Below are 27,924 nucleotides of genomic sequence, written 5' to 3'. Positions count from 1 at the left end.
AGTACTGAACACTTGAGAAATGATTTTCATCTGACATAATTTAAGAACATGAAACAGAGTTTTGTGTCACTTCTAAGTATGCCAAGGCAATTGTGAATCCAGTGTGTCCGGTGATTCTGGAGACTTTTTTTGGGGATCATATTTTTACCATCTAACTTAGTACCGATGTTGTTTAATTTGGTTCTCTGCTGAATTTTAAAGGCAATAAAATGCAAATTAGAATTTGTATAAGTGAATCAATAGGTACGAGTTAAAGAACAGTGCTTGGTTTACTTCTGTTTCTCTTTCATCATTATTTAAGAGTATTAAGCCTGTTAATGTTAATTCCTCTTTCTCTAACTTTAGGAGAAGAGCCATGGCTGAGTGACAGTAGTACTGAATTTTGATCTTGGTCTTCTGTGAATTGACTAGATAAGAACAAGAGATGGATCTCAGTTTTCTCTCCTTTAAAATGGCTTAGCTTTATCTACCTAGGATGTCATGAGCAAAATAGATAAATAAATAAATAAAATTATTAAACATATCATGACTCCACATAAAATCTCTATAAAATATTATATTAAGGAAACTATGTTATAGAACATATACGCATGTTTCATTTTCAAAATAGTTAATTATACATTCACACCCAAAGGCTCATAAATAATTTCGAGTAGGGAAAGGAATACGACAAACTTATGTTCCTTCTTACGGTATATTTCTAGTATTTACCTATCTCATCTACAGAATCTTATATTCTCTAAGGTATTTGAGAATAATAATATGGAGAAAATATAATATTTGAAGAAAATGACATGGAGTTTGACCAATGTGAACAAATACGTCTCATTTTGAGCCTGAGTATAGATTAAAAAACGAAGTGTCTTGCTCAGTAAATAAAGTTTCATAGTTTTCCTGAGAACAATGTGATTCTTAGGTTTCTGATCTTTGGCAACTAGTCAGATGATTTTCACTGCCATTCCTGTAAAAAGTGCAGAGTAAATTTACCATGTTTAGAAATGACAGGATGCCAACCAACCACTCATAGATTTTTAAGAGGCACTTAAATAAATTGATGCTTGGTCTTCTTCAGAGGATGATTAAGGAAGCATCCACATCAGGATGATGCTCAGTTTATTCACAGAGCCACGCACATTCCTAGCCAAAGGAAGATAAATATAATAAACACGGAAGGAAAAGCATATTTTGCTTTATTTTGTTTTGTTATAAATGTACTTAATCACCTGCAGGGAGTGAAATGCTTAAGGGCCAAACACCGAGGATTCCCATTTTCAGCTTTAGCCTCTTCAGAAAACTAAGCACAGTAGACGTTCTGTGACCTTGGCATACTGCTGTACACTGTTGTCTGGGTCTACCCACTGAGAAAGTGGAAAGTCCCATGATCCTCCTTTCTGACGTAGTAATAACTATCCATCACTTCAGGGGTTCTTAATAAAATCAATTGGTTTCCATTGCTCTATCTATAGGGAAGCTTTATTTAGTTCTAGAATGAGTTTCATGGCTTTTATGATTTACCAAACAGCCAACTCAGTTAGTCATCCTTTCTGGAACATACAACAAACAAACTGCCATAGTCACTACACACCATTCATCACTCCAGGCAAAATACCCAGGCTCACACTTCTCAGGATCACTGGATATGTCCTTGGGCACTTAAGGTATAGCGTCAAACCAATGCCTTTGGGCCACTATTTTTGTTTCACAGTTTCTAGGGCCTGTATCCACTCTCTTTCAGTGGATTTGCTATTTCCTTTATTTGCTCTGCACTGTCAGAGCAGGGGATTTGAGGCAATGACAGTGGGTGGATGTAAAAGACAAGACAAAAAATGTTCAAAAGATGACAATCTTTTAACATGAAAATTATCTCGGATGAGTTAAACAGTTGCTCTGACATATGCAAAAACATTCAGATATACATGGGATTCTCATTGCCTGTGGCTGATCTTGGCTTTTTGGAAAACACTTGTGCAAGAGGATGGTTTCTAGTCTCCAATGGTATACTCTAAGTGTGCATCCTTTCTCTGAGATGAAGAAGAGGAAGGTTAAAAATATATCTAACAGAACAACAATAAACTGCTTTGTGTCAAACACAGAAAATGAGTAAAAGAGAGAGAAACTGAGGATCAGAAAGTGAGAGAAAGAGAAGGGCAAAATTTCTTATATGGAAAGACACACATATTTGTGGCATTTAAAATATTTTGATAAGATCACTATTCATATTTTTAACCTAAATCCTAAATATCAAAAATGTAACATTATGTAGAGTAAATCTATTATAAATATCATTTATAATATCAAAATAACATGGACCCTAATACCTTCACCCTGGCAAGGGTCTCATTCAGCAGCATCACCTAATCTGACAGCTGACAAAAAATTCCGTAAAAAAATAAAAAAGTGTCAGAGCAAAACATATTTCTGGCAATCTACAATGGGATAGAAGACAGGAACTAACTAAAGGTGAAAGAACACAATGTGGAGGGCTTCTCAGCTCAGTGACTCCATTTGTTACAGGAGTCCCGGCTATTAAGACCCAATTTGTAGACCAAAAAGTGTGGTTGGAGGCTACTGGTCACATACACAAATCTGTTCTTACTCTGGTTAGCTCTGAGCACCAACAAAAAGGCAGTGCTGCGGAAGAAAGATGACTTCCTTTACTAATTCTCTAAAGTGCATCAGTTTGCTCAGGTGACAGTACCACCTTGAACTGTTTCCCAAATGAACACAAATATTATTTCTTACTTTTCATAAATGTTCCAGCCCCATGCCTTGGTGACAGCAGCACTGACCCAAGTCTTTCTACTCTTGGTCATTTCCTTTCGAATATATCCCGTTAGTCAATACCAGACTAGCCTTTCTAAAGTATCAGGTTATGCACATCAAGCCTCATGTTCTAAAGCTCTAAGAGCTGCCCGCCTTCAAGATTCTATTCAATCTTATGTAGCCTCCTACTGTCATTGACAATATCATTCTCTCCATATTTGCCTCCAGCCAGTAGAGCATTATTTTAAAGTCTCCTGGATTTGAGGTCAAATATCCTGAATTAGCATCCTGCTGCCACTGTGCAGCAGTATGACTTTAGATAATTCACTAATTATCCTTTGGTACATATTCTCTTCAGTAAAGTTAGAAAAATAATTTTTAAAAATCCTTTTCATTAGGTGGCTGTGAAAACCTAACACAACCATCTCAACAGAATGCCCAGCTCTTAGTAAATGTTCAAAAAATGTAGAGATTTTTATCTTATGTTCGTTTATAGCCCATACTCCAGCTTGCCATGTATCCCCCTCCTCACTACATTTGTTTAAGTCTTACCCTTTCTCAAAGTCTTCCTAAATGCCTATTTGAACCATGAAATGGATGGGCAGGTAGTCCCCAGTGAATCTGTTATATACGTTCTGCTGGATGTTTGGTATACTGTTCCTTCAATTATGGAGCTATTGTCTAGATATTTGTTACGTGTCTGCTTTGGATCTACAAAGAGTTGCACTACATTTTTCAAGTTTTAAGAGGACTGAGATTCTGAAGTTATTCGCCCACTATAACTATAGTGTAAAACGTTTGAGGACATGAATCCCATCTTGTAATTTTTTGTGTGACCACCGCCACTGAAGTCTGTTGTTGGTGAGTTGTAGTTGCTGGAAATATGTTTTCAGCATCTGGAAAGTTTTGTCTGGGTATATTATATGACTGCAAAAACATAACATCTCTGCTCTTATCAGGTAATTTACAGAAACCTGGAATGTATTCATGTAAAATCTCTAGACAGTTGACTTTACTTCAACTATCTTTCCATCTTGTCTCATTGCTTCTCACCGCACTTGATGCTCTTGTAGATGTGGCATAAATCTATGGAGTTGAACAATCAGATTGCTGTGGCAGTAGTTTTGTAATAACAGAATGAAGAGGTTCACCCCCTCTTATGAACATAATTAATAAATATGGCTTTTTCATTCTTAGAAAAAAAGAGTGAAATGGAGTAAAGCTTAAATTTTTATATTTATTTAAACTTTATATATAATACATATTTATATAAATATATATTATATTATGTATAATATCTAAATATATATATTTATATAAATATATATTATATTATGTATAATATCTAAATATATATTTATATATAATGCATATATATATGCTTTCCTTCAAAAAATCACATCTTGTGGCAGTAATAAGCACAGCAAATCTAGCAAGACCTATGAAGTTGTAGGGAGGCTCTGTTACTTAATGATACCACTGAGTTAATCTTCAAAAATATATTGTCCATCAATCACTGTTTTTTATCAGACAACAAAGGACTTAAAAGGATTGCAATTTTTAGCCAATCCAGGGACTCTTCTTGAAGGCTCTGCTCAATAATTTCTGGGTATTTTTGCTTTAAGAGAATAAGATTATTTAAAAAAATCTTTTTGATATTAGACACATAGGTTTAGGTCCCAGTCATGCTAACCATTGCTTCTCTGTAAGCCCCAAACTAAAACTCAGTTTGTGCCTAATTTTCTTCTTCTGCAAAATGAAGCTTTAATTATTTATATGGTAAGGTTTTTTTACCTCATGAAAATGTATATTATTACAAGATGTAAAGTGCTTGGCGAAATGAATAAGCTGTAGGCAATGTTATTATAAGTAAGGGATGATATCTAACAAACGGAAATATATCCTGAGACAAGTTGTTTTCATCATAAAAGAGCAGATAGATTATATCTGGGTATATATTTAAAAATACTAGAGGTCAGTGCAGTACATACACATATGTAATCCTCACAGAATGTATTGTTATGATCTGAATATTTTGAACTTTATGTGAAATTCTTTCTTCTCCATGAAAAACCTAACCTTCTCAAGTCACATTCTATAGTTACTTAACCTGCCTATCATCTAGAAAATCAGGATTCTGGGAAATAAATTCTAGCCAATAAGGAGCTGAAATAGTTACAATTATTTAAACAATGATGTCAGAGTAGTATTGAAGTGTCACTGAAGAAGAACAATATAAAAGGAAGTTTTTTTCCTCTACCTCTTAGTAAACAAAAATACCCTCAATCCACATTTTTCTGCATTTCTCTCAGACTATAGTGCCATTAAAATATGCATTTCATGTGTTTGCACTGGAGTAGCATTAAAACTCTAGACATTGAAAAGGTATTCCCCAAACACAAAACTCACATGGGACTCTCTTCTCAGTATTCCCTCCTTTAAATAAATGAAGACATTTCAATCCAGAAATATTTTGAAGTTAATATGGTTCCCATGACCAACACATGTTGATTGCCCTGATAAGACAACTCTGAAGTTTTTCACAAAACCAAAAAAACCAAGACACTTAGAACTTAAATAGAATGTTTTGAATATAATGCCCCATTTTGAACTTCAACCCCAAAGAGCATGGCAACAGACTTTTAAAATCAAACATAATTTTCCACAAAACAACACTTCTTTTCACTAAAATTGCTGACAATGATTCAGGTTCTGAAAACTGTGATTTGTTCCTATTTGGATACAGAGATTTAATTCATCCTCTTTTTTCGTGTGCTAAAATACATCAGTTATCCACCCCCACCTCAAGAACTACTCAAATAGAGGATGAACCACCACGATACCTCAACAGCCACTCAAATAGAGGATGGTCAGAAATGTAGTTAGAATAGAACAGTAGAACATGACAGCTATGAATTGAACATTATTGAGCTCAATACTTCAGTAAATATCTTGAAAGTCCATGACATACAGTCATTTGCCTTTTTTATTTAGGCATGATTTGCTTTGACTCACCAAAGGGTGTCTAAATGGTGGTGTGTAAGAGTAAGGAGTTAGCCAGAGACTGAGCCCTGGCCTTCCTGTTGTAGCAGTTGTACCTTCGAGAGGGTGTTCTCTGCACACACTTACTTTCAACTCTTCCTAAATGTATAAACATGTGGCATCTATTTTTAAATGGCCATTAATAAAAAAAAAGCTGGCACTCTTCTAGAAGTGAAAAATTCTAGTAATATGATACCTACTAGCCAGAAAATAAAAGTTTTAAAGGACAAATTATGTTCTCCAGTGGTATTTGGGAACTTGCAGGAAACACAAGGATTTAAAAAGAGCTGATCAATAGAAAGTTCTAAAATCATATCAGTGTTCCATATCTGCTCTATCCAATAGCTGCTTGAAATGTGCCTCACCTGATAGAGGAACTGAATTTTAAAGTTTAAATTTTATATAAATTTAATAAACGTGAATTGAAATGTAAATAGCCATATTTGGCTACCATACCAGGCAGATCAGGTTTAGAGCCAGCACTCAAAGTTGACCAGGAGTCTTGATATAATGCTTAATTTTCTCAAAGCCATTCTCCAAGGAAACATGTCTAAAACATATGTACCAGTATTTATGACTATGTGATTGCAAAATTGGTGTAAGTTAAAAATAAATCTACTGTCCACCAGTTGAAACTGTATCACATTTAATACACTTGAACTATGGGAGTTTTCCATGTTTGCTATGACCTTATAGACAAAGAAGAAAAAAATTAAAAGGAAGTAGTCAACTGCTTTTCTATTTTGCAATCAGCATGTCCCTGCATGATGATATCTAAAAGCCATTAAAAAAATGAAGAATAAGAAACAACAACACAACTATAACAACAACAAAGAGTATTGCATGGAGAGGGAAGATATAAAGGATTCTAAAAGTTACGTTTAATTTTTACTACTATTCAAATATGAGGCACATGTGTAAACAACCAGATAAAATAGGAACCTGATAAATTTTTAAAATGTGTTTTGCTAACACAGTAGAATGCAACTACAGGACTGAATGATTCTGAAACTTCAAGGGCCCTTAAACACGATTCAGCTCAAACTATCCTGCAGATATATAAGTAATTTGAAGCCCACAGAAGTGGAGTGCTCATTGTCCCTGAGATATTAATAATAGCCATGCTTGATCCCAGATCTCTCAGTTTGTGCTCTCTTCACTATAACTTTCCCCCGACCTCTGCTGAGCACAGACTGATGCTTGAGTTGAGAAAGCGCCTCATCTCCATCCCCACTCGTCCCAACCTCTGGTGAGCAGAAAATATAGAGTATTTTAACCATGATACTCTGCTTGACACAAAAGCTCCCTTCACTAACATTTCTAAAGAGCATGCAATTTACGGTTTACCAAGCACATTGTGAAAAAAGAAAACTATAAAAATGGATGCTTTATGTGGGCAGTTTTTTTAGTTTAACATGCCTTTTGTTATAGAATTGGCTTGTATGGTACTCCAAAGATATATAGGTTCAAGAAAAACAGCTCCAAGCTTCAAAGCAAATGACTACTCATGTTATTATGCTTTTGGTGACTCAATGAAACAATGAACCGGTATTAAGAGAAAAACAAACAATTATTTTGAGGGGAAAAAACTTGTCATCCTCTTTTTAGAGCTAAATCTTAGATGCTTCATCTAGCTTAAAACTCTCATTTTACAGGTGAAAAAACTGAGATGGCAGATTTTAAATGACTTGCTCCAAGTCACACAACTAGTAAGTAGAATTGGGTTTTAGAGGCAGGATTTCTGCCTCTAGGTTCGGAGCTTTTTATTACTCCAGAAACTACAATAAGATAGATGTCTACAAAAGCAGAATAAAGAAGGAAGAAAATAACAATTATTCTGTGTATGTCATGGTCATTTAAAAATATCTATTGTTTTTAATTTAAGTTATATTCTGACAAAATTTTTCACAGCTTTGTATGTAATTTCATAGAGTACTGATGGAAGAAAGAAAATTATGTTTCAGGAGCTATGTAAAAGAGCAGGAAATAAATCCACTTTATTGTCTGAATTTTATAAACTTTCTTGGTTCTCAGATAATCTTCTACAGATAAATGCCACACTACTTCTGATAAGAGCAAGAGATAAATAACACTGCACATTTTAAATGTCATGTACTGTGAATTTTATACTGTGATCTTATAAATGAATCCATAGGAGAAAAAGAAAATGCTAAATAAGTACAGTGATGGGGCTTACATTCTGGTGCTGCTGGTCTTGTTGATGATAACAGATTTTCCTGTTTGATCCACATTGTGATCCAATCCAAAATAAGCTGCCACTCGATGGACAAGCATCCTCTGATACGATGACATCTGAGGGAACTTTTTATAATGATTACTAGAACATAATTCAAGAAAAAGTGGAATCAGCATTTTCATTTTTTGCCCATAATACCTTTTTACAAGTATACACACAAAACTATTTCTTCTTCATCTAAATCACTAAGCCTATTGCATTTCTGGCATCACTTAATGTCCTAATTTCTAGAAAAATTTTCTACTTATTACAGATTTATTGATTAAGCTACAATAAACATCTTTGTTTCATAGTTGCACATTTCTCTTGCCAAAGAGAATGTAATGTCTGTTGGACAGTATTGTATTTTAGTCCATGATACCTTATCAACGGGGCCAGGCACAGGACAAATGATGTGACATAATACGTGATTGCAGATGTCTATATGGAGATGTGTCATTACACGGTTTACACTGAAGCAGCACAATTATTTCCAGGCATAACTGACTGCAGCCAGCTGGAGCCCATTAAAAAACTATAATAAAAATGAAAAGCGTCTCTTCTTGTTACAGCTACTCTATGCTAATCAGTGGCCCACTGTTTATAGCCATTTTGTCAGGAATTTAACAAGCAGAAGCACACATGGTCCAAGCAACAATTCTCATCAGCATATAGTTCCTAACTCCAATAATGTCTCCATTTAACAAATCAAGGAACATATTAAACAATGTTTTATCCATTCCTAAGTCTTTCCAGAATGGATAATTTAACTCCAATACCAAACTAGGATACATGATCAAATTAACCAGCATTGAAGTTTAACATACTTGTTGTCAGCAATGAAATCAATAATTTCCTGCTCCATTTTCAAAAGTATCATCCTGTCCCTGCAAAATAAATGTTAAATTTAAAAGGTTTTATGTATGTTCCACTTCCAAAAACCTAAAGAATTAATTAAATGTATGGAAAAGATTACTTAAATGTATGCTGCTACAAACTTATACCTAACTCTTCTTTGGAATATGCTGGCCATTTACATATTATTTAATTCTTTGGAAAATGCTGACCATTTACATATTATTTCATTTCATTCATTACAAATTATTTCATTATTTAAGAGTATTCCTTATCTTATTTTTTAAGTATATTGAAATATCTAAATTTTGTAGTCTTAATGTTAATTATGGCATGCAAAGTACTAGGATCAAAAAACACATCAAATAAATAGTATATTTCAAATAAATAGGAAACTGGAACAAAACCAAGGCCAAGTATTGACTGTAAATGAATACATAGCTGCATTAAAACATAATTGGCTTATTTGACGACAATAATTTTTATTTGCTATTTTTCCCCCTTAGCCAGTATCTCTTTGTGATCTGAAAAGCAGAACTGTTAAAGTATAATTTATTAATTGGGTAACTACCCAGTTATTAAGACTCTCTATAAAAAGCAAACATGCAAACGATTAGTAGAAAAAAAATACAGGAGATAGTTTAAGACGTCAGGGAAGGTATCTGCATTTTACAATGGCTTTCTTAGAAGTGTTGGATTAATAACTTTGATTGTAATATTCTATTTGATCCTTCTAAAAATAAGAGGCTCATTTAATAATTTACCTGGAATTATTCTTTAATGTGTTAATCAGAAACTCGTGTAAGTCTATGCCTGTAGAATCCGTGTATTCTTGGCTGCAATCTGAAACAAATAGCAGGACGGAGCTGTCAGGAATGGTGGTGGAAAGGTGGGGTGGAAAAGGTTTCCCCAACCTATCCTGTTTCCCCCTGCTCAGATAAATTTTAGGTGAAGCTGTTGGTATAAAAATACATGTTTCAAAACTAGCAATCTGGCAATATAACATCAGAATGAAAATTAGATTCCGGGATTGAAAACACCCAATAAATCCTGAATATGGAAAGATCCAAATGTCATAGGAGGGGAAGTGGGCACAGTCTGGGTGTGGGGGAGAGGTGGAGTCAAATATCACGTGTTCATTCTGCATTGTAAATAACAAGGGCACAAACCCCACATGACAGAACTCCCACCTACAGAGAGAGCTCTCAAGAGTTTGAGATCCCATGGAACCCTTTTTCTCTTAAAACAAAGAAGGCAAAAAAAAAATGAATGTTCTGTTATGAGACTACCTATTAATCAGTACAAAATACAGGAGGACACTAAATATTCCCGAGACTTTTAAATATCCTAATGCTGTCCAAAGCTTAATTTCTAAAACTGTTTTAGAAACCTGAACTTCTTTACTGTCATATACACCTGGGATTTTAGATATTCCTCAGCAGAAACAACAATTATAAGCAGATGTATGGTTATAGAACACATAACTGTTAGAAGCGGTTGTCATTTCTCAGTTGACCAGATGCTCTATTCTTTCCCAGTTGTCCAGTTTGTTTGTTTGTTTGTTTAAGTCTACTGCAAGCCTGTTTACTCATGGTACTCTTCATTTCAACTTAGTTTTGTTTTGTACCATGATAGGTATGCCAAAAATTTGGACAGTTTGGACTGTAGGTTTTGAGTCTGTAAATGTATGACTTTTTGCACAGTGATTTATTGAAGTAGAAGTGGGTATTTCTTAAATAAACATTACTTGATAGTAGATGGGTTCAGAGACTAAATTCTGAGCCAGATAAAATGTGAATCATGTATTCCGTTGACATATACAGCTGTACTTTGGGGACCATATCACTTATGAACTGAGATAATCCACTCTCTGTCTTTTAAGATAAACATGAGAGTTAAGACATTAAACTTGGTATCATTACTTTTCACCAATCCAAGTTAATCGGTCCAAGAAACCTAAATTTAGGGCAGATTTATATTTATTCCTTGTACAAGCTTGTCACTGAAAACAGAAGATTAAAATGTGAATCCAAAGAAATATGTGATCCTAAAAATAACCTGTCTAGCAACACAAGTAATGACACTATAAACAGAAAGAAAATCAAGTTCACATTTTTTACACACACACAGATACGCACACGTATAGAATCATATGCAGGGTTTGGTGGGAGGTGAATATGCATGTGAAATCTAGAATGTGTTCTGTGACTATGTGTGTGCCCAAATTGAGTAAGTTAAGGAAATATTTTCACATTCACCTTTTGATAACATTCTGATCTTGGGTTTTTCAGAGGTTTTATCTTTGTTTTTATCCTTTTCTTTTTCTCTTTCAGAGTCATCTTTCCTAGATTTATCCTCCTCTTGCAGGCTGGAAAAACTGGAAAGCTGTAAATGAATTGATTCCTGTTGGGGAAAAAATATAATAATTTAGGGCCGGGTTTAATAATCTCTGTCTGGCTCCCATTTTGCATAGAGGTTATAAAGTATAGAAAAATGAAAACCAGGTGCAGATTTTTTTTTCTAAATGGTAAAAATTAAACCTGTCAGGAAATTAATTGCCCTTTAAAATGACTTAATCTTCAGGAGTCAATGGGAGGTCATAAGGAACACCTAGTACTAAAACTTTGCCTTATGAATATTAACCTTAACCAAGTTGAATTCCTGTAGATCACAATACTTATTTTTTTTCTACAGGTTTATTTTTAAACACCTAGAAAAAATTTCTTTATCAGTAAGCTCTCATCACAGCCATCGTATTAAAAAAAAAATCCTCCGTAGTTCTATTCTATAATTCCTTATAAGGGGAAATTGGCACAAAGACAGACATATACTAGGAATCATAATTACAAATAGAACAGACATAAAGAAGCCCCTATTACTGAATTTACAATTAAAAACTCAATTTTAGACCCAGGTCAACAATGACTTCTACTACTATGAAAAAGCAGACTATATAATTGCAGGAATTCTAGGTATAAACTTATTATAATTGTTTATAAATACCACTAATAAATCATTATAATGTATAGTTACAATAAGCATTGCCTTTTAGAAAAGGTAGGAAGTAGAATTATGTTTTTCATAAATAATATATAAAATTTAATATTATTTTATTTTAGCATCAGTTAGTCCTTTGCAAAATATAATATTGTCTTGAAATGATGTTTGATTTAAGATTGGCCATTTACAGCATTGGGACTGGATCCACTTTTATTCTTATTTATTTTGCACTGAAAATAGATTATTTTGTATTAACTCACATATATCAGCAATTTGATTGATAGTATGTTCACTGTTTTGAAGAAGAATGAGCCAAATCATGTTTTTTAGTTTTATGTAAAACCTATGCTATGATTAAAACTATGACAAATTAACCAACGTTAAGCCCACTTATTCTTATGTAAGAGATCATTTGATGGCAAAGCTTTCTTCCACTAGTGACATTAAAATTTATGATGTAGGAAAAAATAATCCCAATGACTAATAATGTCTCTCACTGAAAATTAAACTAATGCTCACACTACATGTGACTAAATTGATGCTTGTACCCTCTCAAATTTGGGATTCTTAATGGTTCTCAGTAAACCTGGCTAATCTAACAAGCATAAAGAAAAGTTCTCTGAAGCTAAATTTCTTTTTTGGAAGGGGCTCCACTGTGAACTCCCTGTTTCACTATGCTTATAATGTCACACAATATAAATGATGAAATAAAACATACTTTCATCATAAATATCTTAGCTGAGTTTTCCAACTTCAACACGTTTTTCCTGGGGATGTACATATATAAACTTTGTAAAACCTGAGTGTAATTTGATTATAGAGTCATTTATTGCAGTTTGGGACAGAAATGTCTTAATATGCAAAGGTTCAGGCAGGTTCTAGGGATAGGATTTGCTTCTACTTGCTAAAGAAATCACTGGGACATCTCCGGTCCAGAAGACAAGGCTGAGATGGGGAAGATTCAGTTTGACAGTTAATCATCAAGGGAAACTGAGGGCTCCCAGGCCACGAAGGTCATCTCATTGCTTCTTCAAAACTGACTGAAACAACCAGCCTCTGTATGTATGAATCTAAAATCATAGAGGCTTGGACATATATTATAAATGCATGAGCAGAGGCTAAAGAATATCCACTATAAAAAAATGTACAAACTGATGCCATGTGTTGACAAATACTATACTCAGGAAAAAAAATATCTTTTCTATGCATATATATTACGGTGTTGAAAGAACACACAAAAGTGCTATAGAGTTGGTAAAAAACAATCTGTTATTTTTTAATATTTTTATTGATATGCTCAATAATAAAATACAAGTGTTAATAAATACATTGGTACAGGATAAGTTTATATCCAACAACAGTAAAAGAGTGATTCAAGTTGCAGTAATACACTGACAGGTAAATAGTATAACATTAGAAAAGCAAAATTCTTTTAACTTAAGGACAGACTGAACCATCAGGTATGGGTCTGAGATCAAGTAATACAGGTAGCAAGAGTTTTTCCCACACTGGAAAATGAAGGCAGTTTTCCAAATACTGTGAATTTACAAACATTGGGGAAGCGATACAATCCATATACTGTATACATCTGCCAGTGTTCTCTGGGATTCAGTCCGCACATTTTGTAAGTGCCGGTGGTACCTAATGAAGGCATTGCATATAAACTCAAAAGTCTGTTTCTTTATTCTCTAAAAAGGTAGCACGGCCACTTGCTTATATGTGTGTCTGGATGTTTTCTATCAGCCCCCTGCTCCCACCACTCCTCAGCCAATCCAAAGAGAGGCTTGCAGGCTCTCATTCTCTCCTACAAAGCTAGTCTTGGTTTCTGAGCTTGGAACCAGCAGGAACAAAGCACCATTTACCCCTTATTTCTCTGCACCAATTGTATGGAGACACTAGACTTAGGTCCAGAGTGGGCGCTATGATACAGTTGATCCCTTAAAAAATTTCCTCCTGGTACCTTGTCAAATGGGACAAAAAGCAGATTAAGTCTATAAAGGCTGTCCTTCTCTGCCTGGCATTAGGAGTGGGGGACAACTGGGGCATTACTTCTCCCAGGGTCTGTCATTCTGCAGAGTTAACATATATTGTGTGCAGTACATTACAAGCCATCAATCAACATTTAATAATATAAGCCGTGATATTCACATTATTCTCCCTTTTCAATCTCCATTAAAAATAGAAGCACAAATAAAATGCTGAAGGAAAGCCACACATTTCTCAGAGCCCAAGTAAAATAAAGCATGTGTACGAAACATAGTAATGGCCACTGAAAGATAGCCTGTCCATGCCTTATGACATGAGTGGCATGTAAAGAAAATGATGCTAGAAAAAAAAACACTCTCTTAGGACAAAATCTATTAGGAATTTATTTTTGGTCCTTTTAAAGAAAGTGCTCTCAATGCTCTCTGTTTCCATGAGGGGAATTCAGAGTATTTCAATTAAAGTAAGAAGAAAAAAGCAAAACCAAACCAAACAAAAATAATGATATCTTAATCAATTTTCCCTCCCCTGGGCTCAGGTTAACCATTTTACTTTTGTCTTGACTGCACCCAGCCTCTGATAAAATAAGTACAATTTCAGCAGCAAGACCGTTTTTTATAAAAGCTAATATGATGCCTAAAAGGCAAACAAAAATAAGTATGATGTGAAGTTTCCCATTTTGTCATGAAATAATTTTGTTTAAATTTAAATTTTTATAACCTACTAATCTTGCTGTAAGGAGCAAAAATAAGGGTAAAAATATGCAGTGATATATTAATAATATTAACTTAAAGTCACCATCAGCTCAGATTCATTTCTGGACAACTTTTGCAGTATTGAGAAATCTCCACCAAAGCCATAAAAGTATTTCTCCAAAGTTAAATGCACCTTATTCACTATTTCCTAAGTTTCATATGAACCAGCAATTGTGTTTCTTATAGGCAAGTGCATTTTGGGGAGCTGAGAGGTAAGACATCTCCAACAAGGAAGGAGAGAGGATACTTGGGATTATATTTGGTTCAGCCTTATCAAAAGAGAGCCTTTGAGGAAAATTCAGCACTACTGTGCCTACTTTTTATTTAACTTTTAATCTAAATTCTTTTGAATTCCTTTCCATTTGCAGTTTTCAGAGAGTCTGGAAAAAAACAAATGTAATACTCTGTGACAAACCATTAAACTATTTTAGAATGTTGCATAAGCAGGGGATGAAGCCAAAAAATGAATTATTTTCTTCAATTATATTTTTCTCCCCCAAAACACTGTTTAACACCAAATTAAGAGTCATGCACACAAAGGTGGATCCCATTCATGCAATTAATGATAATGGCAAGGGGATATACCTGATCCTGAAGACTTTCACCTCCTGGTCTGGCAGAAGATTCCTCACAGACAGCAAGACTGCGAGTCAGTTTACCTTTTCCTGCTCCTGACTAGGAGGGGGGAAAGAAAAGGGAAGGAAAGGAAAATAAAGAAAACAAACAGGAAGCATTCTCAGACTGCCAAATCATCTCCACATTTACATAACTTCCCCAAATGAGATTTTTAAAACCAAACTTCAAGTCTGCCAATCAGTACTGTTTACATTGGCTCAAAGCATCATACCTCTGTATTGATGGGGATGGAAGTAAAGAAGAACGTGAATAGATAAATTTAAAAAAATACTTCTGCTAAATTGTGTGCATCACATTGGGAACATAGGAAGAATGAATTGCTGTCATTTCATGAAAATATCAGGAGGAAAAAGTGATAAAATTAATTTTTACTAAAACTAAGTTTGCAGGAGATTTGACTGAGAAGATGGTTAAAAGGATGAAGAGTGTGTACTAAACAGTAGTATCTGTTTACTTCAAGGCAGAAATCAAGTACTGAGAATAAAATATCTACTCTAAATTTTATTTAAAATAAAAACAAAACAAATGGTCATTTGTTTTGTAAAATACTGTCAAATCTCTAAGTGTGAACACAAAACAAGTGGTCATTTGTTTTGCAAAGTACTGTCAAATCTCTTAAGTGTGAACACAGGATCAAATACATACATTTGCAGCTATTTGAACACTAAATCCTCTAACTAAAAAATATGCAGTGCCATAAAGTAAGACATGCATAAACATAACCCCATAAAAAACAACCAGCACCAGTACAACCGAGATCCCCCACAATATCTGGACAAAATCATCTGAAATGCTGGCAAATCCTTTAACTCTGATGTAAAATATGTAATTTATACCCATGATATCAGGTCTACCTAGAATGTTAAGAACCCTACCTTGGATTTTCTTCTTTCTTGATTCTGAGCCTCCAGCCGCCTCTGTATGTTGGAAAGAAAATAAAACAAAATAAAATAAAACAAACAAAAACGGACAGTAAATCAACAACCGAGAGAGAGAGAGAGAGAGAGAGAGAGAGAAAGAAAGAGAGAAAATGTCACTACCGGCTACAGTAGAGAAGTCAATAATAATAATAGCAACAGAACATCACAACCATTAGGGAGGACTCTTCCTTCCCAAGCTTTAAAAAACTTTTGACTAACTTTTAGCTCTTTTCTGTTTATGACAACTATTGGAAAGGGGACAAGGAAAAGCCAGCTTTGAAGTTTTTTGGCCATCATGCAGTTATCTGCGTTTGTTAACTGTTGGTATATAAAGAGTTAACACTTCTGTAGTTTAGTTAAAAGAAAATCAATACTTACAAGCTATTTGTAAGTGCAGTTTGCTTTCCTTCTACCAAATCTCTTTCCCTTGTTAATCATGATATGTTTCACAACACTTTTTCATTTCCTTTAATCATTCCCAGTCTTTTTTCCTCCTTCAAGTACTCTCTCTTTGGCTGGGAATTCTAGGGTTTAGCTTGTTTGCTAATAAGATTTGAGCCTCAGCATGCCCATGAAAGTCAAAGGAACACCTGCCTTTGATTTTTCTTAGTTTACCATGAATTGAGTCTTCATCTTTCCACAGAATAGCAAATTCATTTTTAAAACTCAGCTAGTCTAAAGCTGCCTTGGGAGAAGCCCTCTATGTACATACACCTTGAGGTGTTCTGGAAATTGGTAAGGGGATGCTGTGTGCAAATTCAGAAAATAAATACTTTCCTATGACTTTTTTCCCCACAAAACACATTTTAGAGCATGGTTGGGTTAGGACAAAAAGTGACAAAAATTGAAAAAGTAGGAGACTAGCATTTCCTAATGATATAACTAGTGAAACTCTTTAAAAAATAAATCTCTAAAGTATTCTGAAAATAAAAGAAGGGAGCTGCACACAGTTGTATGAGAGTCAGGGTCTCTTCATGCTCACTCACCTGCAGTTCCAGTTTCTCCTCTTCATCCAGACTTTCTGATTTAACAATGCCGTTCTCTGGAGTGGCTGTCTCCTGCTCAGTCCCTCCTTCCTCTGCTATTGCCTGATTCAGGTCTCCTTGCTCAGACATTCTCCCAGATGCAAATTAAAATAACAAGATTTTATGCCCTAGAAGGTTAAGATATCAGAAAATAAAGTCAGTGCAAGGTATTTACTATCATTCTTTAGAGATTTCATTTCTCCTTTCATATTCAAATCCAAATGAGCAATTTTGAGAATTTTATACAAAAGGGGGAAAAAACAAGATGAAATCAAGTACCCAAGGCATGCACAAGAGGCAGATGCAGTTGTCCCATCCACACCCCCTTTACACACACTTGTGAATACACCTTGCCATCAAAATGGGTCAACAAATCTTAGAGACACATAACTCCCACACAACTAGCAGTTCCCCATTCTCCACTACAGAGTAGAAGAAGCAACAAAAGAGGATATTTCTCCAACTTTTGAACAAATGACCCTCGACTTCTGACTCAAGATGTGGCACTGATGTTCTGCAGCATCTCTAAGATGACTGAAAAATTATTTGCAGGTTCCAAACATAGACATGCTTCCCTAGGTATAAAGAATACAGTAGTCTGCAAGGTCAAAAAAAACTATAGAAAAGGTAATAATTCAGCATAAATATGGTATCTAATTTTGGCAATGAACCTTTGAGGGTCAACATTTCCAGGCTTCGAACTGACGGCTACATTATTAAAAACATAAGCCCTCTCCCAAGCTCCCGAGCTCCCAAGCTCCTGTCAGTTGCTGGTGCGACAAGATCCTGTGGAAGGAAGTCTTTGGCAGGCAGCTCTAGTGAAGCTATCCCAACTAAATGCTACTTCTCCAGGCTCACAATAGTCTACAGACACTGGAAATGGCTTTTCAGAGTTAAAATCTGTTATTATTTTTTTCTCCCTACCTTTATAAAACCCCTGACACTTCCCCTTCTGATGTGCTGTCAAATGAGGCTCATGAATAATTTAGCATTTACTTCCTCCTCACTTTTTTAAGCTGTGAGAAAAATAGAAAGAAAAAAAAAAAGAAGAAAGAGAAGGAGGGAGGAGGAGGAGGAAGGAAGAGGAGGAGGAGAGAGAAGAAGAAAGTAAAAAGAAAGAAGAAGGAGAAGGAGAAGCAGAGAGAGGCGCTGTAGCTTAGAAAGTTAGTTCTTTTCAAAAAAATCCCAAGCAATGACTGTCCCATTCCCAGTCATTACAATGGTAATTATTACTAGACAAATAAGAGTTTTAATATGTTTCTTTGAGAGTATTCAATTACCATTTACTAAATCAGTAACTTTATTTCCAACTGAAAATAGGAAGCATGAGAAAAATCTAAACCACAGAAATTTTGCTAAAATCTACCATGACAAAACAGATGGTATCTAATGATATCTTTAAAATACACAGGCTTATTCAGCAAAGGATTGTGGGAATGTAAAAGGAGGTTTTCCAACAGGATGGTAGTTTGAGTCTGTAAAGTGACTAGTAAGCAATGCATTCAGGTTTTGGGAGGTTTTAGGATATTTCATCCAGTGCATTCTGACGGATTTCTTATATTTCAGTGGCACTCAGTATGCGTGGTTAACAAAATAAAAAGTTCCATTTTCCACTGGCAAACAGCTTGTTTCTCAGTGCATTGGATAGGGGACTTCTGTTGCCCTAACTTGTTTTTTAGAGTATTTAAGTAAAAAACGGAACATGACCAGATTTAAAATGGAGTGAACAAATTGAGCTCTAATTCTCCAAACTACAAGCCAAATGAGTCTCTGATACAGATCCTGTCATGGTTACATTCAGTGAACTGCTGGATGCAAGCAGGCACATTTATATAATAATAAATCTAAAATGCAGATGAGATGACAGCCAGACAACAAGACCTTTACCTTTGGTGCAGAATTCCTGCTGTAGGTCTTGGCGACTTACTAGCGGCTTCTGTCGTTCTACGCCAGGAAAATCCACACAAGTGATCAGAGACAACTGGAGTCCCATGTCCCCATTAACAGTTCGGAATGCCCATCTCCATGCGATTCCCTTACACAGTGTGACACATCGTCAACCTGAAAAAAGATGAAAAATAAATAATAATAATTGCAATAATCATGGTAGGGTGAAGGATGAAATAAATAAGACGGGGTTTCTAACACTAATGACCAGCTTCCAGCAAATCACGTTCACAGCTTGATCCAGCTCCACCTGTCTCAAGCTGCCTGCTTCTTCTCTAATGAAGGCTACAGCCGGCTGTTCAAGTCAGAACGGCACCCACGCAAGGAGCTAAAATTAACAATTGCATTATGCACCGAAGATTACTCACTTCAATTTTAACCTTTTTTAGTGAAATCTCGCACTTTGTATTAAAAAAAAAAAAAAAAAAACAAGCTTGTGTGTTTGCCTCAATGAGAATCAGGATCACCTATGAGCAAAAGTCTTGCCTCTTTTTCTAACCAAAGCCTTTGTCTTAATTGTAGATTACGTTATACATTTTAATGCTGTTTATGTGGTTTCTCTCTTTATGAAAGCTACCTGAATAAAGTGTACAGAAAGGTTTTGATTTCATGAAACATTCTCTATAAAAGTTAAAAAAAAGAAGAAGAAAACTTTTATAACGGCATGGCTGAGAAAGCTCTTTTCTCTCTACTTATAGTTTGGGAAGAAGAATTCCTAATATTCTTGTTGCAGGGTGAACACAATCTATCCATAGCCCTCCCTCCCCATCGGGATTGCCACTGCCAGCTGGGCATTCTGTTTGACAGCAAAGAAACACTGACAGAGGGATTCAACAGATTTGCAAAATTCAAGCCTGTTGAAAACAATCCACGCTATAATGTGCACTTTCTCTTTCTCACAACTCCTACAGGAGCAGCGGCAAAGACAGCTTGAATGCAAACACAGAGACGGGCTCCTAATAATATTTGCCCAAATCAGGCTGCATCTCTTCCTTTTCCCTATAACGCTATTCTGGTGCACAACGGCTAAATCCAACAGCATGCACACCTCTTCCAACATATACCTGTCTATGAAAACACTAAATGCATCCCAGTTACATAGTTTGAAAGTTAGAAACCCTCTCTCCCTCCTCCTTGCTACCCTCTTCGCCCAAGTTTAAATGAGCACAGCTGGTTCCTTACAGGATTTTACTGTGGCTATATTAATAACATATTGGGTTACAAAGCCATTTGTTGTGCAAGGGGAAAACAACTGTTGAAAATGCAATCAGTAGTACAGTCAATAGTTTCTGGATTTATTCATGTTTTATGAAGATGGATGATTAGACTTTAAACTATGTTTCTTTCGTTTTTGGAAATTATATGGCTTTTGAGAGCTAGACATGCATTTAGGAAAAAACTGGATTGCTAATCAATAGTAATTTTAATTTTTCAATTTTGATCAGTTTCACCATAGCTACTATAATACTCAATATTAAATAGAAATCATCGTGTCTTAAAAATTAGAATCTATTTAACTAAGAAGCCCATTATCTAATATGTCTTAGCATAAATGTCAGTGATGGTTACGAAAAGCATTCTGGATTCTGTTGTACTTTTTCCAAGTTGAATGAAGTTCTCAAGGATCACAGCAACTCTTTTGATTTCTCTTTAAGACCCTCATATTTGTACAGTTCACTCAGCAGGTGAACAGCAACGTAATTTCCAAAACTAAGTCTTAGATGCATTATTCCAGCCTCAGTAGGAGGATGCAAGATATAATTCTTTCCAGGAAGAGAGAAAGAACAAACTGATATTCACATAACTAACTCAAAGTGGGGACAGCCTGGATATATGTGTATGCGTAATTACCAGGACACGTTTTGAAATAGCACCGAGCTCTAAAGTCAGCGAGGTATTATTCTTGCATGCCTGAATCATAAAGTCTTCATCTACCAAGATAAAAGAGAAAATGGGCATATGGGAATGAGCAGAGAGGAACATATGGATCACAAATATTTTTGTAACTGATTAAAATTGTTCTCTTTGCTGAGAAAGCAGTGCCAGGAAATCAACCCTACTTCAGCTTTCTGCTCACCAGACTAACCGGACTCTTCCACTGCCATTTCATCTTGATCTGTTTCAATTTCTTTCATTTTTGCAAATAACCCAAACTATTTTCAACAAATATCTTTTCTTCAACATTTGGTTAATAAATATTCTGGCCAAATTTCAACTGTTACAGTTTGAAGGATGGAAGGAGAAAGAAGAGACTATATATAAATGCACAAAATAAAAGTTACTATCGTTTTTTTAGTGGAAATACTATTTTAAACATAATTTTGTGGGTAGCATCTAGTGAAGGTTGTCAATAGTTTGCAAATTAAGCTACAGGAAATTAATCAACAATGCTGTAAACTATTTACCATGAAGAAAGCAAGTAAAATAATTGCTATATCACTTTATATTCACGCTGTTTCTTATTTCTTTAGTTTAGAGTTGAACACAGTAGCAATTCAGGTTGTGGAGATGAGGAAGAAAGGTAGGGAGAAGAAAGGCAAAATGCAAAGCACCAAATATGATATGCTGTCTTTCATCATCACTATCAAAATAGATATGTCCTAAGTGTGTGTGTGTGTGTCTGTGTGTGTGTGTGTGTATTACACATATTAATTACTGTGCTACCAATTGGGAAAGAAAGGTCAGATTTGATTCAAATTTCGGCAATAATTTAGTTCACCGATGAAAGGGAAATTAAAGGTAAATTTTTATCAATAAGTTGGGAGTGTCACTATATTAGTCACTTTCTTCACAATATTTATGCTAAAAATTAACAAGAGAAGGACGAATATTAACCCAAATTAGCATGGGTACTTTATGATGAAACAACACAGTCAAGATTTACTTATTGAAATTGAAATGTTTTGCTTATATGCACTGCTGCTTCTTTTTAAGCTCGGCATGGTTCTGTAAATGAAAACCACTTGTATATTGGGGTGATGATTGATTTGTCAAACTGCCACATAAGATATATAAATATTGCAATACTATATAAGCCAAGCATATAACCCATTCTCAAAACAATTATTCTGTTAAAGTTTAAGAAAGATTTTGAACCTTTAAAATTAAGTTTACAGCAAGTAAAAAAAAGTCATTGGGATGTAATCATTTCAAACATAAGAGCAACAATGCCATGAATAGAATGCACATACTAATATCTTTAGCAAATCTGAAATTTTCCCAAGGTGATCAAAAATATCAATGAGAAATTTTCACATTAATTACACACCCAAAATGCAATCGTTCAATAGTGTATAAGAAACACTCAACCAGGAGCTTTACCCTTTAATTAAACTCAACCTCATGTGCAGGCATTCTGTTAGATTCTTGAGCCATCATGAAAATGCCAAAATTGCCAGAGAACCATTTTGTTGGAAGAACAGAGGGGGACATTTAAGAAAATAAATTTTCTGGTTAAGATTTCGGGGAATATAAATGTTTTAATGAATATCCTTGTTTAAGCTTTAATCTAAGAGCCTGACATTTTATAAACATGTAGAAGGTTATATATAGGATCTCACATTTTCTTTTTTAAGTGTGGTAACCTGGATCAAACATAACCAAGATCAACGTTTAGCAGAATGCCAAAAGTGGAAGGAACTGATGCCAAAGCTGTGCAAAGGAGTAGCACCATAATAATCATGAATGCCATTAAAACTAAGGAAAGTCTCTTGTCAATAAAAACATCTGAAGAAAGGCCTTGTGCCAGTGTTTTATTTCTTCACTTGTATAACAAGTCTTTACTGAGCTTCTACTATGAGCAAGAATGTTCTACATTGTGACATGTTATTCAGGGGAACTAACACAATCTCACATTTCAAAATCTTTTTTTCTTCCTGAATATAAATTAAAAAATAAGCAAATTAATATACACACCTACAGATCAAAGGCAGAAAATGATACTATAAGAGGGGAAATTGGAATTCTGCTTTACAAAATTTCCTCTGACTTATTGATAACACATATATATATATACAGACTAGTTCTGTGGATGTAACATTCCATGGTTAGTACTTGACTCACACAGGTACCTACTAAATGCTATCATCATCATCATCATCATCTTCATCTTAGCAGTACCTGGTGACATACATTGCTATTTATCTATCCAATGTGGACACGGCAAGAATAAAAAGGTTAGATAGAGAAAATGCAATGTTCAGAGAACACCTGCACCTCCACCAGAATCAATGCATGTACAGCCAATGTGCTTTCACCAACAAAGGGTAACAGACATCATATTTCACTGAAAAAGACAACTCTATAATTTTTTTCCCAAAGCTTACCCTGGATATGGTCCTGGAACAATACAAACATCAGGATGTCAATAATCTGAATTAGAGAGCTGGATGGACTGCAATAGCTGATGGGCAGCCTTGTCACAAGACTGGCCCAGTTTGTGCATATTTCTGCTACAGATAAGGAGGGTTTTTTTTGACCAAAATCAGTGTCACAGAGAAAGAAGCCAAAGGCTCTGCTCCCATGTTAGAAAATAAGCCAAGAATCTGAGAGCATCAAGGTTAGTTTTAGTTTGAGTGTGTGACCATTGAGACCAGTCCAAAGATTTTTAAATGACCTAAACTTCCATAACCCATACAGGCAAATCACCACCTTACATTTCCAACATCATTGTATTAAGAGTCTGGCATAATTTACCCGCATGCAAGGTGGTGTCATCAACCTCCAGCATGACGCAAACTTTAAAAAAAAATGCAAATTCCCAGACAACCACAGAGCTGCAAAGAAGCTTGAAATTAGATAGCCTAACTGACATTAAATTCAATGATTTGGACAAGATCTAGAACCAGACTTATCTACAAGCAGAGATGGTTCAGGAAACATAATCGTTTTGACCGGGTGTCAGAGCTCTTTTCAATAACCTGTGTTCCTCTAGTGATGGTTCTATTAGAAATATAGGGCAAGTTTACCTAATCTGTGCAACTAATTCCCAGTATGTCGCAAGAGAGACCCACACATTGTTTTTCACAGGACCTCTATCTTTTCTCCTTGTGAACGAGCCTGCAAATACTGCACAGAAATGTCCTGAGCATATCATCTGATGATGGCATGTGTGTCTCTTTCTTGGTTTTATCCCCCAAATCACATGGACACATTTGGGTTTCTAAATATTATGCTCAGCTTCTCCTTTTGAAAATCCTTAAGGCCCATTTTTCATAGCTATCAGAATGCCATAAAGTTGTCTGAGATCTAGCTGCCCAATTTCCTCCTTCCACACCTAGAACTCATAGAGCCCATCTTTCCAAAAGCCACATAGAAAATCACATGCCTGCATTATTCCCGGATAAAGTATACCCAGGTTTTGTAGGTAGGCATCATAATTTTTTAATGTGGAACAATTAATTACAATCCACGTTGGTGCTGAAACACGGGTAACATTTCAAAAAAAAAACATCTCCTTAATCTTCAAGCAAAAAGCCAGGATCTCAGACTTGAGCAATGGCCTCATGATTCCTTGTGTAACTGAAACAAATTTCACAGGTACTTAAATAATACTGTTGGGATCTTGTGGATAACAATACCATATAACTTTTCTAAGACAAAAATGTTCTTAATCTCAGTGAGTTACACACTTATCCTATATATTTCTCTCAGTATCACTGTTCTATGATCTCCTATATCAAGCAGTACTATTTCAGGGATGAAAACGTGAAATGATCCTCTGAAATGATGATATTCTTGTTTGGGCATTATTAATCTAACTGGTACTGGAAATTCTGCATTCTACACCCAGTTCAATTCAATTCAATAAAATATTTAAAAGTTTCTTCTTTATCTGGATGTCAAGAAAACAATTCATTATTTATTTTCAGTTATTTCTATTGGAGACACTCTCTAATGGAACAAGAATTTTTCATAAAGTGCATATCTTCAATTCTGGTTTAAAGGGTTCAAAAACATACAATTCAGCACAAAGAAAAAAGGCATTTTTTAATAAATGGGGGAGAAATACTAATTTTAATAGTAATCATTATATCTGACATGAACTCTTTTCTTCTTCATTCCTACAAGATGTGAAAGAAGCATCTGTCATTTCAAAAACAATGAAATAACAAATGTGATGCAGTTAGAGGTGCCAAAACGGGAGCTAAGTGTTTGAGTTATTAAAACCTTTCTCAAAGAAAGTAAAAAGGAAGAGACATTTAGGTAAAATGAATAAAAGCAAATAAAAATTGCTAAGTTGTTATTTTGTCTGATTTTTGAAATGTCCATAAAAGCCATGTTTACTCCTATATATACATTAGGGAAAATAAGATGTTTCCATTGCCATGACATCTTTGTTTTATGTCAATACTTTGTATTTGCTACCATAAATGACTATTTCATGCCTTAATATTGCCTTTTCAGATTTATTATTACCAAAATCATCACTCCCAAACCTTTTAAAAAGGAATCAACATAGAAGTTTAAATTGCCCATCTATGACCTCAGCTCCCTCCCTAACAGCAAAACGAATGAAAGGATTTTCTTTCTAGGGGCGCAAAAGAATGAAAGGGGGCAAGTCCTCAAAATTAAAAGGCAAAATGTGAGCATATAGAATCTGTGATCACAGAAGCTATGGTCACAGGAGGTGTACTCCACTTCCAAAAGGGAGGGACAGAGGGCAGAGAGAGATTAGCAGAAACGGATGTATGCTGCCATCCTAAGCATAGCTTGTGGAATTTCAGAAGACACAGGAACAAAGGGAGTTTCCAGTTATATAGGGCAGCTCTGAGCTATAGTTTTGTGTTAACATCTGAATAGCATTCTCTTTCTGCAAGATTCAACAACCACACCAATGAAACAACTACCTTTTATTGAGTACTACAGTGGTATTTTTTGACTGAGTTTTCTACATAGATTATTACATCTGTTAATAATTCTACATAGATTATTACATATATCATTACAACTACCTTTTACTGAGTACTACAGGGATAATTTTTGACTGAATTTTCTACACAGATTATTACATCTTATCCTCACATCAAATACATCTATTCATTGCTAGCCTACAGCAGGGAAGACAGCAAGCTCTCTGCCTGTCCTATCTCTTTAGTGTTAAGTTGGCTGGCTGATGGCTCGTTCAATCACTGGATTCCCCAGGTCTCAGAAAAAGCAGATGAATCATTCTTTAACAAAGCTCAAAATTTGAACCAAGTGGTAAAAAAGATTCTCTTCCCACTATTATGTAAACTCCACAATCATGGGGATTTTTGCCTATTTTGTGTATCTCTATATTAACCCCAATACTAAGAATAGTGCCTGGCACATAGTAGGTTTTGTTGACTCAGTGAATGAAAAGAGGCTTAAAGCCCTACCTGGATTCTAATCAGTAATGGCTATGTGACTTTGCTGTGTTTCTGCATCCTCCACCTAAAGGCCAAGATATCTAATCATGCAAAGACCTATGAAAACTAATGTGGCAATAAAGTTTTTTCTTAAACTAAACCAACAGCCACTAGAAGGTACCTGAAAGTAAAACCAGGACATGTTTCTGGAGGTTTGGATCTCATGAAGGCTTTGGTCTGGTTAAGCTCTGTGATAGTGGGTCTATCCATTCACAGAGAGCTAGGCATATTTATTGGTCTCCTACTGTGCAGAATATTTTGTGGCTTTCTGGATAGGATACTGGGGAAAGGAAAGAGATGGTGCTTGCTAGGAAGCAGCTATGAAACTAATTACAGAAGTCAGCAGACAAAGGGATTTGAGAGCAATGCAACTCAGAGGACTGAAGCATATAATATAAACACATATGACACTACTAACATTAAACTTAGGGTTTTCTCAATGTCTTCTTGAAAGCTAATTTTGAAAATCTATCTTAATGAAACTAAAGAATATAAGTAAGGAAAAACAGAGACAATGGAAAAGATATTCTCATTAAAGATAAAAGGAGAGTGCTGAACCTTTGAACTGATGATGCACATGTGGTTGAGTTTCTTCAGGCTCTTGGTGCTTTCTGAGTTTTTCTGAGAAAATGATGGCATCATTAATTGCATGATTTATCATAATTAAACTGGCCAAACATCTAGGCCTTGCTTATATTGCTAGGTGACAAAAAAACTAGATAAAGCAATGTCTTTCTCTCCTTTCTTCCACACTTGACTTCTTTCGGTATTGCATGAGGTTTCCTCTGAGTGCTTACTCTAACAGGGTCCTCATCGAACTGTCATTTCTCCCCTTTGGAGGAAGTGCCACACAGTTCAGGGGCAACGGTGTTCCTATTACAAAGTGGAAGATAACATATTCTCATCACATGTGCCTGCTCTGCCTCCTCTTAAATGCTGGGGTCTTTTGTTTTTTCTCCCTCTTTTGTTTCTTCCTTTCTGTACATTGCCCAATATAGTGTTACATAAAATTACATATTAACACCACCGAAAACAGTCACGAAAACAAAAAAGTGTTGTGTTGAGATCAACATATTTGCTAGAAAAAAATGTAAGTGTTCAAGAAATAATTCTTACTCTCCTCAGACTTTCTGAAAATAGGTCAACTTGAAATATAAAATAATTCATTTGACATTGGCATTTATTTTGGTAGCAACATTGTGTTGGAATTTTTCCTCACCACAGTTAAATATCTTTCGGTGTGTTTAAATGGAAAATGCAAGAGAATAACAACAAAACTACCTGAGAATGGGTGTGGATGTACTGCAGAAAAAGTGTCCATGTTCAGGACCTCAAGTGCTGAAGAGCGGGTTGCAGAAGTGTGTTTCATCTGAT

At 35.2% G+C, this 27,924-nt stretch overlaps 1 protein-coding gene across 50 annotated transcripts in view; it reads right to left on the bottom strand.

Moving 5' to 3' along the window:
• The window catches only part of ARPP21 (cAMP regulated phosphoprotein 21), a 155,924-nt gene that overhangs the window by 95,159 nt on the left and 32,841 nt on the right, over window positions 1-27,924 (bottom strand). For 17 of the 50 annotated variants that reach the window (XM_055383968.2, XM_055383990.2, XM_019024324.4 and 14 more), the window contains exons 2-9: window positions 19,103-19,276; window positions 17,177-17,343; window positions 16,146-16,187; window positions 15,220-15,309; window positions 11,155-11,299; window positions 9,661-9,739; window positions 8,869-8,928; window positions 8,003-8,143 (exon numbers count right to left, since the gene is read on the bottom strand). In XM_055383968.2, coding sequence (XP_055239943.2) covers window positions 8,003-8,143; window positions 8,869-8,928; window positions 9,661-9,739; window positions 11,155-11,299; window positions 15,220-15,309; window positions 16,146-16,187; window positions 17,177-17,305 — 686 coding nt within the window. In that variant the 5' untranslated portion in view covers window positions 17,306-17,343; window positions 19,103-19,276. The other 33 variants (XM_019024325.4, XM_019024327.4, XM_055383995.2 and 30 more) reach the window with 20 other exon arrangements.

This window comes from Gorilla gorilla, chromosome 2 (genome assembly GCF_029281585.2).
Source record: "Gorilla gorilla gorilla isolate KB3781 chromosome 2, NHGRI_mGorGor1-v2.1_pri, whole genome shotgun sequence".
Classification (NCBI taxonomy): domain Eukaryota; kingdom Metazoa; phylum Chordata; class Mammalia; order Primates; family Hominidae; genus Gorilla; species Gorilla gorilla.
The sequence above is the reverse complement of the archived record's forward strand: the minus strand, read 5'-3'. Positions and strand labels throughout refer to the sequence as shown.